This window comes from Hippocampus comes, unplaced genomic scaffold (genome assembly GCF_001891065.2).
Source record: "Hippocampus comes isolate QL1 unplaced genomic scaffold, H_comes_QL1_v1.1 scaffold376, whole genome shotgun sequence".
In the NCBI taxonomy this organism is placed as follows: Eukaryota; Metazoa; Chordata; class Actinopteri; order Syngnathiformes; family Syngnathidae; genus Hippocampus; species Hippocampus comes.
Genome location: NW_017805507.1, coordinates 89,055 through 100,887, shown reverse-complemented (window position 1 = coordinate 100,887; position 11,833 = coordinate 89,055). Strand labels below are relative to the sequence as shown.

The 11,833-nt window shown below is 39.6% G+C and overlaps 1 protein-coding gene across 4 annotated transcripts in view; it reads right to left on the bottom strand.

Annotated features, from left to right (window-relative positions):
- Positions 1 to 3,650, bottom strand: part of pax8 (paired box 8) — a 30,762-nt gene extending 27,112 nt beyond the window's left edge. For all 4 annotated transcript variants that reach the window (XM_019877653.1, XM_019877655.1, XM_019877657.1 and 1 more), the window contains exons 1-2: positions 3,545 to 3,650; positions 1,119 to 1,308 (exon numbers count right to left, since the gene is read on the bottom strand). In XM_019877653.1, the coding sequence (XP_019733212.1) occupies positions 1,119 to 1,140 (22 nt within the window). In that variant the 5' untranslated portion in view covers positions 1,141 to 1,308; positions 3,545 to 3,650. The remainder of the gene's footprint in view (positions 1 to 1,118; positions 1,309 to 3,544) is intronic.
- Positions 3,651 to 11,833: the final 8,183 nt, after the last annotated feature.

Below are 11,833 nucleotides of genomic sequence, written 5' to 3'. Positions count from 1 at the left end.
CTCTATTAACGCTGCCAGCCGAGTGTGGAGAAAAAAATCTCCCCGCCAAGCTTCATCAACCTGCAGGATATTAAAGTCGAGTGCACCCCCCCCCCTCCACCGTGCGCCCCCACCCAACCTCGTGTGTGGGAGTGAACTATGGTGGGCGGGTTGGAAAGAAGTGGGGGGGGGGGGTCGGCGCATGCGCACACAAGTGGCGTGTGCGCCAAAACAAAGCATGCATTCGTCATCTAATTAGATTGGATGTGTGGATGGCAAGATAATTTGTTGTTGCTTAACAATTGTTAATATCACGTATAAAAACACAGTACAAAAATGAGAATAATGCTTTACTCTAATTTACTTAGTAATTGTTAATACAGTACTATAATGGGAACATTCAAGTTGTTGGGGTGTCAATCAAACTTGTCACAAATGGAATAAAAGTTAATGAATGCTATATAGAATGATGTAATTTTTTGTGTGTGTGTGTGTGTGTGGGGGGGGGGTTACGGGGACAACATTGAGGGGAATGAATGAGGAAAACACAGTGTGTTGCATTGCAGATGTTTGGAAAGCAGCAGTAGCATAAACAGTTCTGTCTACGATGTAGTGCACTGGTCCTCAAACTGTTGTGTGAGTCGTCTAGTATCGAAGAATTAAACCCCCAAAAAATTACTTTTTAAAAATGCAAATGATTGTACTTAAAAGTTAGATACCAGAGTGTACTGAAAAAAATACTGGATTGAAAAAGTGTCAAATGTACTGTAGAAGAATACAAAAAAAAGATAAATACAACTGAACTGTACTTAAAAATGCGCTGCACTGGATTGAAAGTGCAATACATTGATCTATATTTAAAAGTGTACTGTTCTTGAAATAAAAAAAGAACAGACTGCATCGGATTTTAAAAAAAAGTTAAATATGACTTAAATGTACTTCCGATGTGTACTGTCCTGGATTCATATAAAAAAATGAAAGTCTATTCAGTGCTATAAGATTCAAATATTGCGTTTCATCTATTTTAAATGTTAATTGTATTTGCGTTTAATTCAGTGATTCTTTCACAAACCAGAAGAGGGAGCTCGTTTGCCACTCGTGGTCCTCGCAACGCACTTTCGCGGCTGTTGTGTATTTACCTCTTGTACTGCCAGTGGACATATCCCTGAGATGTTGCTCCCTGCACGCCCACCAGCCAAACGTCAGCACACTCTTGTCCTCCACCCTGTCCCCCTTTTTTCACTTCCTCTTCTTCTTCTTCTTTTCTTCTTCTTCTACTGCCTGCACGGCCAGCCTGCCTCTACGGGCATGAGGACGGCCAGTCCAATTCTGCAGCAACACAACACTTGCCATCACCTATCACGTGTCGTTCGCATCATAGTAGATCTGCCTACATTTTTCATTTCCTGTCACAACTGTGACAAAACAAAATATCAATGTGCTTGCTCAGTTTGTGTTTATTTTATTTATTTCGATGTTTTTTATCGAAACAAAATATCAATGTGCTTGCTCAGTTTGTGTTTCTTTTATTTCTGTTTTTTATGCAGGCAACTGGGCAAAAAAGAATCACTGAATGAAATGTTCCATTTGGACATAATGTGACAAATATTTATTTCTTAATACAGCGCACTACATTTGTTAAGTACAGTTCAGTTGTGTTTAACTTTGATGTACAATATATGTGCACTTAATCTTTCGGACTAACGTTTATTTGGGGACATTTTTTTTTCTTTAACTTCTGTGAATTTGTTCATTCACCTCTATTTAAGCTCTGCGAAAGGCTATTAGGCTAACAATATTGACGTGGATTTCTTGCGTATGTTGTGTGTTCGAGAGGCAGAACAAACACTTGGCTGGTGTTCATTCAGAGTTTTAAAATGTTTTTTTTTTTTCAAATCCCACCAAAAGCTCATTCTAAAATAAACAAAAAGACCATTTAATTTGGACAGGATTCATGAAGTATGAAACTAGATGTTAGCTAACCGCTAAATGCTATCACGACATTGGGGAAACTCTCTTCACCCCATTTCGCAGCTGTTTTAATGAGATTGTGTTGAGTAATTTCACCGTTTTAAATGTGACATTATCCAACGTAAGAGGAGTGTAAAATGTGATCAGACCACGGAAGGAATTATGATTATTAGTCGCTGTCACTGAGAGAAATGCCAACATCAAAGTTGGTGATTGGAGTCTTTCGTTTTTATGTCGCAACAACAGTATATTTGTTTTTTGGTTAAATATTTGAGGCATCATTTGCAGTATTTCTCTCACTTTCATCACGGTGTAAAAAAAAAAAAAAAAAAAAAGATCCGTCATTTATCGAATCGATAAGATGTGATTAAAAAAGATTCTTAACATTTACCACTAATAAGATGTAGTCATCAATTGTACTCAATCATATGTGATACCAAAAACGATTTGGTATTTTTCATATTGATGCAAAGATTAGTAGTCGTAAAAGCTGAGCCACTTAATAATTGAGTAAAGAAAAAAAGCCGCTTTTTCATTGTAATGCATCTTTTTAGACTAAATTATCAAATTTTTGAAGTTGTTTATAGCATTGTTTTCGTCATCAAGCGAAGAAAAAAAAGCAGATGAGATTTTCCCTTTTTTACTTCATAACTTAATTTACTCATTATGTTCCAATTAAATAGTAGTAATACTATTACAAGAAGTGACCGCACTTTTAAAAAGAGATTTTACCTGACTAAGCACGGATTCTTAACGAAAAAAAAAACTCATTCTACTTCTTTTTTTTTTTTTTTTTTTTTTTTTTAAACTAAATGTAATATACTGAAAAAAATGGTGTGTTGAAAAGGAAAAGCATCTGGCTTCAACTACATTACAAGTAAGGTATCAGTCTACTGAGAAAATGTATCTGGATCCAGATGATCTTATTTCATGCAACCATTTGACGAAATAAAATTGAGTAAATTCAACACACCATTTTTTTTCAGTGTAGTAACACCATATATTTATCGTTCTCAACCCCAAAAACTAATTCCACTCCACTTTTTGTTTCCTCGAATAAGTATCCGCTACAATTAAATGACCTTTTCTATTGTGTTACGGCCTGTGAGATGTGAGTCATTGCACGGTTAAACGTGTTTAAAAATATATATATTTTCTATGACAATATCAGTCTTGAATCTTAGATTACGTAGGGAAAAAAAACAATTACTGCGAAAATTTTATAACGTGTTGATGTTTTACGTGGAACAACAAACGCTAACATGACAAGTCGGAAACAAAAGTTAGCCCGATTACACGTTTCTTTGCACATTCATAGAGTTGCATTCATTTTTTATTTTATGACAAATACCCCAAATTGCGCATCGTTTCCTATTTAAACCACAACGGTCTTATTCGTTTTCAATTAAAGCTGTGTTCCAGGCTCATTATTTATCATTGGCGTCATCTTTTAACCCTCAAAAGTGCACCTAAATCCAAATCCAAACGCTCTTGACAAACAAGATGCACGCCGCTTACGTCACACAATCAACCTCGCGCCTCCCAAATAAACTATGACACGTTTTTACACACGCCGAACGAGCAACCTTCTTACCTTTTGCCGCCCGCGAGTGAAAAACGGCGATTCCCTGCGCGCTAATATCCAAAATGTTGAGTTCGCTCTCCCGGTGGCGTGCGTACGTACGTTTGTGCGCGTGGCCTGCGTGTTTGCGAGCTGCTTGCGCATCGCCACGCGTTTTATCGAAACGGGAGCGCGCACCGGAGGACGCCTCGCAGCTGTTTGGACGAAGGCTGGAAAGGGGGAGGAGCCACACTCTCACACACACACACACACACACACACACACACACACACACACACACACACACACACACACACACACACACACACACACGCGCGCGCGCAAGTGCGCCTTCACACGCAATTTAGTGTGTGATTTGCGTCGATCCATCAGCATTTTCAGAGCTGACAGCTCGAGCACACCTCAGACCGACAGAGACATTTCTGATTTATTATTACGAAAAGAATTCAAGTTGTTTGTTAATGCCGCTCCCCCCACCCACCCCGCCCCTATCAGGGTGAGATTTTACACGTTTACCCAACTTTCATATCGTAACATTTTTTTTGGAAAGAAGTTGTTCATTTCCTGTAATTGCCCGCCACTTGATTGACGCTTTTGGTTTTACTAATAAAAAGATGTCACTTATTTGCAGGTGATTATGAATTAGTGAATGTGACGCAATAGCCGGAATTGAATATCTCATTGTGTGCACGATATAGGACAATCTGTAATTAATAAAATATAATTCATGCACAATATGTAACTTTCGTTTAAAAAGAAATATTGAATACGGTGACAATAACAATGCGCCAAAGTGCGTTTTTCCCTCTTGCACGACCATAAAATGGAATTAAAAGTGAATATTAATTTCGTTGCAATCCAACAGTCATTGTTTTAATGGCGTTTTTATAATGTACATTTTTAAACGGAATTTTATGACTGTTTTTCAAATTATATGTTCCTTGTTTTGTGTTTTATATACTTTCGTTTAGGACTGTATTTATAAAGGGATGAGTGTGTGTCTTTCTGTTCTTTTTGTAGATATTTTCAAATCATTGTAATCATTTCAATTGCTGTTTGACAACCCGATTTAAATATTTCATTCATGTATATGTATGATTAGTACGTTTATTTCTGCAGTCACACTTTTTTTTTCCTGCACTTATATTATTACATTTGTAATCCGTTTAGGACTGTATTTATAAAGGGATGAGTGTGTGTCTTTTTGTTCTTTTTGTAGATATTTTCAAATCAGTGTAATCATTTTAATAGCTGTTTGACAACTCGATTTAAATATTTCATTCATGTATATGTATGATTAGTACGTTTATTTCTGCAGTCACACTTTTTTTTTCCTGCACTTATATTATTACATTTGTAATCCCTTTCATGACTTTATTTGTAATTTTTAAAGAAGAATTGTCATGGCAATATATGTATTAGAGTTTTTATATTGTAATGCAAATAATTTACAGCATATGAGCAAATGGGAAAACATATTTGTACCTATGTCAAGAGTTCTTTAGGTCTCATTGTGATCAATGTTTCAATAAGTGCGTTTTTAAATTACACACAGGCTTAAAATTGAAAATGGTTTATTGCTTTTTTTTTAATATTGCCCAGACTATAAGCTTATCGGAAATGGATTTTAATGGATGGCTTTTAATTGGGTATTTTATGACGTCATTGTATTTTGAAACAAAGGTTGGCTGTCTTGTCTGCAGTACTCTTTAGGTCTCATTGTTATCAATGTTTCAATAAGTGCGTTTTTAAATTACACACAGGCTTAAAATTGAAAATGGTTTCTTGCTTTTTTTTAATATTGCTCAGACTATAAGCGTATCGGAAATGGATTTTAATGGATGGCTTTTAATTGAGTATTTTATGACGTCATTGTATTTTGAAACGAAGGTTGGCTGTCTTGCCTGCAGTACAGTTAGTGTGTGTGTGTGTGTGTGTGTGTGTGTGTGTGTGTGCGCGCTTTTTATGACTTAATAATATTTTTCTCAGTCGTGCACAGATGGTCTTTTTTTTTTTTTTTGTTTGCGCACGTGGGGTGGTGGTCCTTTTCCCTAATTTTTTTTTAAGGAAAAAAGCGCAAGAAGCGAAATGTGTGGAGCTTCTTCACTGGTGACTGAAGTCTTTTTCTTCCTCTAATACAAGACAATGGGGCCGAGTGTTTCTATATAAATGCGCGCGCACGTACACACGCGCGCACGCACACACTTAAAATGACGCCTGCAGGGACAAGTTGTCAACACAGAAGGAGCGAGGTGAGCGGGAGTTTAACAAGGGATTAGAAAAACAACTACAGATTGCTATCAAACCGTCATGATACCGTGTGGATTATTTCGCGTAATGATAGGGTTCTTTTGCCGAGGGACACACGCAAACACACACACACACACACGTACGCTTGTATATAAAATTTAGAAGTGGTTCGAGATTTAGTGTTCTGTATAAAAAAAAAAACAACTCCATCCATTAAAAAAAACAAACACTTAAAACCACCACCCGTACCGAGTGTTGTACATGGCGCAACACGTAGTCATATAAAAAGCGTTAAGTACCACAAAGCGGTTATAATTTTGTTGTTAATTGTTTTTCGATTCGAATTTGATGACACCCAAAACATTGTAACTGTAAAATGAGTGAGTGCAATTGTATTTGGGACTGTCAAGAACTTTTAAATGAAAATGTGATCATTAAAAAAAAAAAAAATGCTGCATATTCTTAATGAAAATGATTTATTATTACAAAAACCGTAAGAGTGTTGTCATTTAATTCTAGCTTTCAAAATACAATAGAAATGCATGTCATGTGGAAAACAACTGATTAGGGATCGTTTTAGTGCATAATCTCCAATGTTAATGGGTCGAGCAATAAAGATTTTTTTTAAAGCCCTCACTGGCCACATTATGTAAACGTGTAAAAATACGATCTTCGATACGATTAATTAAAAAAAAGACAAAGATCCATTTTTACAATGTCATATAAATCATAACTATCGCTAGATGTGATTTTTTTTTAAATCATATTTTGTTCCACTCATTTATCATCACGATATAAGAAACAGCTCCCACTTTATTTCGATAAAAGTATTTTGCAAACACTTGCATTTGAATCTCAATTATTTATATGCAATCATGTGATAATATTGTAAAGATCAAACTTCGCAGGGCGCATGGGGGGGGGGGCGGTGTTGTCGTTGTCTCTCCGGATTTGCAAGCAGACAAAAAATGCCCGGTGACCTGCGGGGACAGGTGTCAATACGAGGTGAAAGGTCACACCAACACTTCCGAACGGGCACACTGTACAACGTGTTTAACGAGCTTCATTGACTGGGTCATTTTTGGGCTCCTTCCCCCCAACCCCCCAAAAATATATACAAATAAATACACCTGAAAGACAAAGGTGACGAAGCACAAAGCCCGCGGTAAAATACAAAGCAAATTCAAACAAAGACATAAAGTTGTTTCGGCAGCGGCGGGAGCGCTCGTGCTTCTTCCGTTGCGTGCGTTCCTGCAGCACGCACCCGGAGGCCCCCCCCCCTCCCCCCCCTTGAGATGAATGCTTCCCGGGGAAAAGCCCACTTAATGACAATTTTATAAGTGGGCGCATGTGTGTTTGTGGTCAGTGAGTCGAGATGAGGCAGATAATGAGGTCATAATAGCCTCGCTATTGATGAGCCCATTAGCCCCATACGCATTCCTCCCAAGTGCTGAAAACACACATTTCACGTTTCCTCTTCGTGGAATTCTACTCAAGTCACTTCACAATGAGCAGCAGTTTGGCAAACAGTGAGCATTTTATCATCATTTTTAAAAAAGGAGCTTTCAAGCTGTTTTAATGCCACTCCCATGTTGAAATTTAGTGTCAAACCATTCATAAAATATCGAGAATTACACTTAGCTTAGCTTAATGCTAACATAAAATGAGATGACCAGTAACTTGGTATTGGCATTGATAATATCAAAATTGGCTTTGCTGCATTTTCAAGAAAGATGTAAAGGTTTTCAGAGCGAATTGTCACTTGTATTGTCCCCCAACTTAAATTTACAACTCAGCAAATTGTTTTGGGCGAACAACTCGCTAGCTTTGTTGTGCTAACGTTGCCAAAAATGTCACAAATTTATATTTTACAGTTGTTCCAATTTAAATGACAATTTTAGCCCAAAATAATACAAGTTGTGTTTTTTTTACAGTGCGTATATTCTTTATTCTCTTAAATTATTACAATAAATTACTGAGTAGCATTACTGTCGAAGACAAAGTCTGTTCTTCTGTGTTTGTCTTTGCATGGCTGTTTTACACTGCCTTCCGGTGGCCAAGGCGGGTACACCAGAATGAGCAGCACACTGAATTGGATCGCCGCAATAAATCATGATTTTTTAAAATTTTTTTAAGATTATTCTACAAACATATTTAACATCCAAATCATGCCAAGCAGAATTCGAAAAGTCACTTATTTTTTCATCAAATGAAGAAGACACAAAATCTGTCGATTTATTTTCTAAAAATGAACAAACTGAATTTCAAAACAAATTGAACTGTTTACTCATTATTTGACAACACATATAGACATATACTACAGCAACATTCCCAGGCATGTATTCTTTATCCTCGATGGAAAAACAACAAATAATACTGCGGCTTACCGAGTTGCTTTGAGAGGCTTATGCTGCCGCCTGCCCCCCAGTGGCCAACCCATGTGAATATCATACGTTGGATTGTAATGACTTTCATAGTATGTGCTGGACACCACTCGTGCTGTGTTTCGAGTCCCCACTACTGGTCCTTTTCTTCTCTCCATGGAAACGGCGTGTGACGCCCAGGCAGCAGGACAAGCTCGGCCAGTTGCTCTGATGTCGCAATTACCAGAGTGTGTCCATCGGATGCATGCGGTGCATTTGTTTCCCACATCCTGATACCTTCTCATGTGCCTTAATCATCTAAAGTACTCATATGCTGTACTGAGGTAACAGTAGATTTACGAATGTTGTGAAGTGGTGAAAACAAACAAACAAAAAAGCCAAATTCGTTAATGATGACAACAGATAAAATAGACAGTACTTGGTCACCTCCTACGACTGATGCGAAGGTGCTGGCTTCATCTACCCATGTGGCCTGAACATCAGTCGCGGGTCCGAGCCTCCCTGTTGCTAACAGCCTGCGTGCCATTGTGCGCCGCTCAAAGGCCGGCATGCTGGGATTTTGTGTACCGCTCGCTGGCATCAGTTATTAGCCCCCCAAAAAGACTGGGAACGAGGATGGAGGGTGGGGGTGGGGGGTAGTGAGCTTTAAGAGAAGAACAAGAAGATTTGGGGTGCTGATGGGAGTCGAAAGGGAGGGGATGAGGAGGGGTGGCAGGGTTAGAGGGCAAACCCAAAGCGGAAATGGGGGCCGCGGGAAGGGGACAATGGGACGGACAAAGGTGGATGGCTGAGATGAAGAGAAAGAGATGAGGGAGCAAAACAGATGGTGGTGGTGGGAGGTCAAGACATGACAAGATGGAAGACGAGCATCACCAACCCCAAACATGGCCATCCTCCATATGGCGACAATTTCGTCCCATCGTATGATGCAATGACTTCCTTATGGATTATAACATATGTCTCTCCCATAAAAGACTCATCGATAACTATCTCAATTATTCTAAAATGGAGTGATTCGATTCGATGCACTCGCATCTTTCAAATGAAACGATTATCTGATCAAATTTTGTTATTGTGACACCCCAATATACGTGTGTGTGTGTATGTATGTATGTATGTATATATATATGTATATATATATATATATATATATATATATATATATATATATATGTATGTGTGTGTGTATGTAGAGAGAGAGAAATACATTTTGTGTATTTAAAACACAAAAAACTGTTACCTTATGAACAGCCCCTGCTAGCTTAATGCTTACAGGGACGGAAATGTCAATGACATGCCGACGATTAGCATTGATAGTACCGATTTTTACAACCCTTCAAACAATGGATATTTGTACACAGATGATAGAACAACACACGCCTAAAGATAATATAATAATAAACAATACTCACAGGCATGTATTATTTATCCTAATATTACAACAACCTCCTGACTAATAGTCTGATTGGAGTTTATTCTTCTTTGTTTGTGTCTCTTTGACTGTAATATACTTTGCTGCCTCCTGGTGGCCAAGAAAGCCACACCAGAAAGAGCAGCACTTTGAATTGGATTGCAGCATTTAGTCATGAGCGGAACGTTGGTCGATTGGTTAGCACATCCGCCTCACAGTGCAGAGGTGCAGGGTTCGATTCCGGCTCCGTCCTTCCTGTGTAGAGTTTCCATGTTCTCCCCAGCCGGGCCTGCGTGGGTTTTCTCCGGGTATTCCGGTTTCCTCCCACAGTCCAAAAACATACATGGCAGGTTAATGGAACACTCTAAATTGTCCCTGGGTGTGATTGTGAGCGCGAATGGTTGTTCGTTGAGATGTACTCTGACAACCAGTTCAGGGTATACCCCACGTACTGCCTGAAGATAGCTGGGATAGGCTTCATCATGCCCGCAACCCTTGTGAGGATAAGCGGACTAGAAAATGGATGGATGGATTTAATTATGACGTACAAACTGTTTCATGCTTTACGTTCTATTAACCCTTTCATGGACAGCGGTTACCACAGTGGACAGCTTATCATGTTATCAGGTTAAAGGGTGCATGAAAAGGTTAAATCAGTATATTTTTAAGTGCTATTTTTCCTGATTAAAAAACAAAACACACAATTTCGGCATGGGGGGGGCGATTCAATTTGACAAATCATCTTTTCTACAAAACTGACTTTAGTTGGTTTAATTGAACTGCCTCTTGAGTGATTACACATGTTGCATCGTTTGCTATTTTAAACACTTTTGGTGGCCATTCACACACAGAAAACAGCCCATTTTTCTTTGAAACTGTCCTTGTGGCATTTGCACAATGGTGCAGAAATAATTATCTCCTGAAAAAAAAAACACACATTTAAAAAAAAAAAAAATCTATTAGCATCTTTTCCAAGTCTTTTTTTAACTCCACAAATGGACTACTTATTACATTCGTTACACTGACTGGCTGCTGACGTTGGCTGTTTAGCCGATGCCAGGGGACAATAAAGTGGAGAGAAATGTTAACACAGTAATGTTAACAGGGTGGTGGTGGTGGGGGGGTGAGATTTATTTTTGGGGGGGGGGGCGCCGTCCCACCCACCCCTGCGCCGTGTTGGGACGATTATGGATGGCCCAGGGTAACGGCCGCCTAATTAGGCCTTTACTGTTGTGTAATTCTCCGCCAAGCACATTGTCAATATCTTGCTTGATGAGCTTGAAAGTGAGAATGGAATCCAGTGACCCCCGGTTCAGCCATTGTCGTAATGGCAGCTACACGTGCGCGCACGCACACGCGCGCGCACGCACACACACTTGTAATGCAGTGTTGATGTTGTGATATTTGCTTTCCTGCCGGTGTTGATCTAAGCTGACATTCTGCTCTGATGGCTGTGTGGCCCACTGTTACATTTGTCATCTTGCAGGAGGGCAAACGGGGGCTCAAGGGGATGACAAGGAGGGAGGGGGAGCGGGGGGGGCAGAGATAGGTGTGTGTGTGTGTGAGTGCGTGCGTCACTAGCAGATCTGCTGGTGCGGAAGCGGATCTTTTCCCTCAGTGACTCTATTAATTTACCTCATTTATCTTCAAGCACCTCCCCTCCTCCTTCTACTCCCCCCCAATAAATACTGGAGACCTCAAGTCCTTATGAGTGTGTGTAGATGTGTGTGTGTACAAACATTCATCTCTATGTGATGGAATAAAACACACACACACAGACACACACGACACAGCAGCTCCCCTTTTTCTATTCCCAGAGGACAAATCCGTAGCGGAAAAACTCATTTTCCTGCAAATAGTTTGTCAGCCAAGCTAGGAGAAGTGATAAATTATCACAGACGTCAGGTGAAAAAGGACACGCACACACGCGCGCGCACGCCCACGCGCACGTCAAATTCTCCCAAATTCACAGTGATCTCTCAAACACAACGATTCACTTGCAGATCTACTTCTTCACATTCATATGCACAAACACGTGCGCGCGCGCGCGTACAAGTGCAAATGCACGCGCGCGCACGTGCCCGCCACCCCTTACAACTCAACTGTGACTCCGCCATTCCAAATGATAAATTGATGGCCAGAGAAATGGATTTGTTTTCAAGCACTAGCTCGTCAGAGAAATAATAATTCTGTGTGTGTGTGTGTGTGTGTGTGTGTGTGTGTGTGTGTGTGTGTGTGTGTGTGTGTGTGTGTGTG